The following is a 6,000-nucleotide window of genomic DNA, read 5'->3' on the forward strand; positions in this document are numbered from 1 at the left end:
GATCCACAGAACAGCAACCCTCAATATGGAGTCTATAACTAATTGGCAAGCTAGAGGATTAATATTTAAGAGTACCCTATCTCCTAAAGGGAACGGACAATATGGAGTCTATAACTAATTGGCAAGCTAGAGGATTAATATTTAAGAGTACCCTATCTCCTAAAGGGAACGAAACATGCAAATTCGTGATGTATGAAGCTGCATTAACACGATTAATCGTTTTTAGACTAGTTAAAAAAGAAGAAAGGAAAAAGTATCTATCTGAAATCTAACCACCAACACAGACGCCTGAACTAGACGTCCTGCCTTGTAAACCGAAACGTACTTGGACTTCTATCCATCTACGCCTGAACTAGACACACTTTCTATGTCCGCCCAACACAGACGCACCTTCCATATCCGCCCTACCCAGACGCACCTTCTATGTCCGCCCGAGTCATACGCACTTTCTATCTCCGTATGTATCAGACGCACATAACTTCTCCGTCCCAGTAGACGCACTTCCCATCGCCGTCCCATGTTAGGCGTGAACTATACCTACGCCTCAATCAGGCGCACGTAATAACTCCGTTTCATTCAGACGCATATTTTAAAGAACGCTCTGTCAAGAAACGTGAGTATAAGTTCCGTCTGCACCAAGCGTTCGTATAAGTTACGCTTCACCAAATTTTGGTCGTCCCCCATTGCGCTTGAACACCCAGAATACCAAATTTTTTTTGGCTTTTAGTCTGGCTTTTGGTATTTGGTCCGTCTCATGACTGTGGTTGCTCTAAGAGCATTAAAATTCTAAGTCAGAGAAAAATCTACCTCAACCTCAAGTAAAAAATACAATATCAAATTCTACAACTAGAAAGCCTAAACTCCTTATGTACCCAATATCATAGTACTTGATGACTCAATATATCAACAAAAGAAAAGAAAAAAAAAAGAGGACTAGTGGGATGAGTAATCAAAATCACAACCACTCAGAACAATACATTCTGAAATTACTCGTCATAATTTTTGGAATTTCGATGAGAAAAGTTGAGATGATGATTAAACTTATTTGCAATCTGAAATCATTCATCATAAATGTTGGATTAATTCGAGTGTTTATACATTGAACTCATTTCTCACAAGAACTTCAAGAAAATAAATAAATTAGCAATGGATTGCATAGAGAGGAAGAGAGATTAACATCCCTTCAGTTCAGGGTTCGATTGAAGGTCAATTGGAGGAGGAGGAGGAAGGAGTGTGAGATCAGCAACAGAGAACTGAACTTTTATAGGGTTTAACGTTTAAGCCTTCTCCAGGCTTCGTGTCGGGTTTTAGACCATTTCTTTATTCAAACTTTGGTACTGGTTTGTTGGCTCGTACGACTGAGCGATTTGACCCGGAAGACTGAATCGAGTTTGACCAAAAACCGCTGGTTTTGACCTGAACCGTCAGAGTCGTACCATAATTAAGTGAATTTCGATGACTTTTTGATTTTTTAGGGTTTAGGGGGAGAAACAAAGCAAGGCATGGCGCCTCATATCACCCGGCGCATAGGGTTTAAAGCTAGTATTAATTTTGTAAAAAACAGTTATTTTAAGGGGTAAAAATGTCATTTAAGCAGGAATGAGTCACAAGTAGGTTATAAACCCAAAAGGGAAAACACACACACACACAAGAAGAAAGACGGAAGAGTTGGTGTTGTTTCTCTCTCTCAGTATAACGACCCAACCAGTAGTAGTAACAAAATACTACTTGAGTTGAGAAGAAGAGAAGAGAGAGAGAGAGAAGCCACAGCCGAGATTTACAAACAATTTTGCAGATTTTAGGGTTTAAGGGTGGAAGTAGCAGAAGAAGCATCAGCATCAGCAGCAGCCGAGTTTTTTAGGGTTTGTTACTAAACCACACAAAATCTTTTCTGAATCTCTTAGCTTCACTTTTCAAAGTTATTTCTTATGCCGCCCTATCTGTTCATTGTATTATTGAGCGAGTCTTTGAAAATATTAGGAACAAAGACTTTCTTTGTAACTGGTATATTCTTAGATTCGGATACTAGTTTTCTTTTTTTTTTTTTTTTTTTTTTTTTTTTTTTTTCAATCTTCTACTTTTGGTGATTTAGTTGTCCATCGAAAGGTATTTACTTTACTGAACTTAGCAGAGGGACCAATTAGACTCCTGTTTGATTTCTTGGATTGTGATTTGTTGTTTTGTGGTTGAGATTTGGGGTTTTAGTGTTAATCCTGGTAGCCAGGAGCATGCTCCACTTAGTGATTTAGATCACTAAAACTTTAGGGTAAAATCTCACTTGTTTCTTGTTATTCAGTAGTTTTTATTTTGCTTAAAGGTCATAACTTTTCTCATTCATCTATTTCCTGTATAAAGCTTCTTCTGATTTGTTATTGAGGTCAGGGGCTTGAGAGTTATCTTTCTTCTTTAATTGTTCTGTGGGTCTTTCTTATCGGGTTATATTGATTGAGGTTGTTAAGAATAAGTTATGTGCTGTGAGATTTAGGTTTTTGTTAGTTTATTAAGTTGAGATATCTTGCTTCTGCTAGTATGCAGAGAAAACTGTTGTTCCTGGTTAAATGCCCTTATGATTTTCTTTTATAGTGTACTTATCTCATCTTATGTCAAGGATTTTGTATGCTTTATGCTTGACAATTCTATAGAAATTCATAACATTAAAAGGAAAGACACCTAATTGGAGAAGCATTTTCACTTAGCAAGCCCAAGAACTTGGAGTTGTTCATTGGGAGTTTCCTTTATTTACCATTAATATCAATATTGGTATCATTTCATTGAATTTCTTTATTAAGCATATGAATACTGTCCTTATCAGCGTCTCACACTCTTCTTCTTCTTGTTAGATATATTTTTATGATTAAATTTTTAGTTGGAGTGTATAACTGAAGATTTTTCTTATAAACGCAGTTGGGAGTTTGTGGGCAATTTTCGTATAAAAAGATTGGACTAGACTTGTTCGGGGGTTGAGTTTTGAGAAGGCATTGTGAAGTTGGCGGGGTTTTGTTGGGTTAGTGGACTCTACTGCAAATACAATGGTGACCCAACCGAAGCTTCGTCTTATTTGTTACTCAAATGAGCTCATTGATGGACAACCAATATATGCTTCATCAAATGCTTTTCCTGCAAAAGCCTTAAATCGTGAACCAGCAGGGCATTCATTCCATTCAGCAGCGCTTCTGCTCTGTGGTTTTGGCAAGGAGGAAAAAGAAGTACAAGCCGATGATCAGAATGTGTCCAGTGATCAAAGCGAGTCGTATTTCGCATCTTCAGAGTCATATAGCAGCAAAGGGAAAAAAAAACCTGGTAGCGGGAAGGATCAGCAGGACCACTATGCTTTGTTGGGTTTGGGGCATCTACGATTTCTAGCTACTGAAGACCAGATAAAAAAGAGTTACAGAGAGACAGCATTGAAGCATCATCCTGACAAGCAAGCTTCCCTTCTACTTGGGGAGCTAACTGAAGCTGCAAAGGAAGCAAAGAAAGATGATATAGAAAACCATTTCAAGGCTATCCAGGTAGCTTATGAAGTCTTGATGGATCCAGTCAAGAGAAGGGTTTATGACTCCACCGATGAATTTGATGATGAAGTCCCAGCTGACTGTTCTCCGCAGAACTTCTTCAAGGTATTTGGTCCAGCTTTTATGCGGAATGGTCGGTGGTCAGTTGTCCAACCAGTCCCATCCTTAGGTGAAGAAAACAGTCCCCTGAAAGAAGTGGACAGTTTTTATGATTTCTGGTACGGCTTTAAGAGCTGGAGGGAGTTCCCCCATTCAGATGAGTATGATCTCGAGGAAGCCGAGACTCGTGATGATAAGAGATGGATGGAGAGGCAAAACTCAAAACTTAGAGAGAAAGCAAGGAAGGAAGAACATGCACGTGTACGGTCTCTTGTGGACAACGCCTACAAGAAGGATCCAAGAATTGCGCGGAGAAAGGAGGAAGAAAAAGCAGAGAAACAGAAAAAGAAGGAAGCTAAGTACTTGGCGAAGAAGTTGCAGGAGGAAGAAGCAGCTAGGGCAGCTGAAGAAGAGAGACTCCGGAAAGAGGAAGAAGATAGGCAAGCTGCTCTGGCTGCTTCGAATCAGAAGAAGATAAAAGAGAAAGAAAAGAAGCTCTTGCGTAAAGAGCGTGCACGTTTACGTACTGTTTCAGCAGTAGTGGTTTCCGAACGTTCTTATAAGGTCACTGAAGATGATGTTGAGAGTCTATGCATGTCATTTGATATTGATCAGCTAAAGAGTCTTTGCAGTGAGCTTGAACAAAAATCAGAAGCGTGTGGCCGTGCCCGTCTTCTTAAAGATGCCCTTGGAAGGACTGATGAGGAGTGCATTGATGTTAAGAAAGTAGAGATGAAGAACCAGCAACCAAATGGTTATCACGAGACTGATATTAAGAAAGTAGAGGTGAAGAACCAGCTTCCAAATGGTTCAAGTGTGCAAGTCAAGGTGGAGAATCCATTACAAAGCTATGAAAAGAAAGATAAACCTTGGAGCAAAGAAGAGGTTGAACTCTTAAGGAAAGGAATTCAAAAATTCCCTAAAGGAACTTCTAGAAGATGGGAGGTTATCTCAGAGTACATTGGTACAGGGCGATCCGTCGACGAGATTCTTAAGGCAACAAAGACGGTACTTCTCCAGAAACCCGACTCAGCAAAAGCCTTCGATTCGTTCCTAGAGAAGAGAAAGGCGGCTCCATCAATTGCATCCCCACTGACAACCAGGCAAGAATCTGAAGGGATAGTGAGTAGTCCTACTAATGGTCCAGATGCTAATGGTCACAAAAGTGTTAGTCCTGAAAAGTCATCAAGTGTTAGTAATGGAGGCCAGCAAAGTTCTGAGAGTGAAATAGATTCAAATGGGGTCTCTTCCGGCGTAAATGGAGAAGCATGGTCTGCTGTTCAGGAAAGGGCTTTGGTTCAGGCTCTGAAAACGTTCACTAAAGAAACGAATCAGCGTTGGCAACGTATCTCTGCGGCAGTTCCAGGTAAGACTGTGGTTCAGTGCAAGAAGAAAGTTGCATCGATGAAAGAGAGTTTCCGGAACAACAAAAACTAGTTTGATTAGCTTGTTTTGGTTTGGTATAATGGATTGTCATCGGCACTGTGACGATCTCCTTAATACGGTATCATCAAATCTCTTTCATATTATTCTTTTCGAATTTAGATCTCCCTTCTCATGTCTGGTTTCCAGCCATTCACTATTTTGGTACCGTCTATATGTTATTTTTGCTGGAGGGGATTGCAGTTTCTATCTCCGTACAATTAACTTATCCAATTATTGTTAGACAAAGAGGGGTATAGCTTTTTCTAAGCTGAAAATATATTGAGGAAATATTAGGCAGCTTTTCGTTCTTGTCTTTCCTTCTTCTGTTTATTAGAAACCAATACATATGAATGATTAACTTGTTGGTATGATCATTATCTATAGTTTGTTGTGTTGCGTGTTTGTGTGGTTAATAGTTTCGTATGGTTCACTTAATGGCTCTTCAGTATCATTGGTGTTACCCAGAACTGAAGAAAAACGGATCACTTGTCTACTTCGTGATATCCCACTCTTTGTTAGACTTGTGTAAAATTTCGTGACTCTAATAGATGAGTTAGAGTACTATTTATTTTTCTTTGTTTGAGTGAACTATTATTACAAGTAGAGTGCACGTGCGTTGCACGCCAAACGCACTTTGACGTTCGGGTTAGACCCTTTGCTTAGCACTGTATGCAAGCACCTGCCAATTAAGAATTAAGCTTGCAGCTTAAACTTATACTGGCCTCCACTTGAATCTAAGAATTTGAAGAACAAAAATACCTGCCTAACACTAAAAAAACATAATGAAGATCTGGTCCTGAGTTTTTTTATCTAGTAATCCATCCGAAAATAAGAAGATGTTTTGTTCATTAAGACTATTGATCTCCTTACAGTAATCAAACTAATCAATCAAAATTTCACATATAAGTAGAAGACTCAAACTCGTGCCCTTTGGGTTATTAGTTCACTGCCAAACAGACAG

At 39.2% G+C, this 6,000-nt stretch overlaps 1 protein-coding gene across 1 annotated transcript; it reads left to right on the top strand.

The window, feature by feature from the left end:
* The first annotated feature begins 1,656 nt into the window (after positions 1-1,656).
* On the top strand, positions 1,657-5,413 carry LOC113290056 (dnaJ homolog subfamily C member 2-like). The gene is made up of 2 exons (XM_026539558.1): positions 1,657-1,862; positions 2,905-5,413. The coding sequence occupies exon 2, from the start codon at positions 3,030-3,032 to the stop codon at positions 5,049-5,051; it is 2,022 nt and encodes a 673-aa protein (XP_026395343.1). The 5' UTR covers positions 1,657-1,862; positions 2,905-3,029; the 3' UTR covers positions 5,052-5,413.
* Positions 5,414-6,000: the final 587 nt, after the last annotated feature.

Source organism: Papaver somniferum, chromosome 6, assembly GCF_003573695.1.
Source record: "Papaver somniferum cultivar HN1 chromosome 6, ASM357369v1, whole genome shotgun sequence".
Lineage (NCBI taxonomy): Eukaryota > Viridiplantae > Streptophyta > Magnoliopsida > Ranunculales > Papaveraceae > Papaver > Papaver somniferum.

What these genes read in the sequence shown, in the direction of transcription:
- LOC113290056 (XM_026539558.1), top strand. Translation starts at nt 3,030, where the DNA reads ATGGTGACCCAACCGAAGCTTCGTCTTATTTGTTACTCAAATGAGCTC.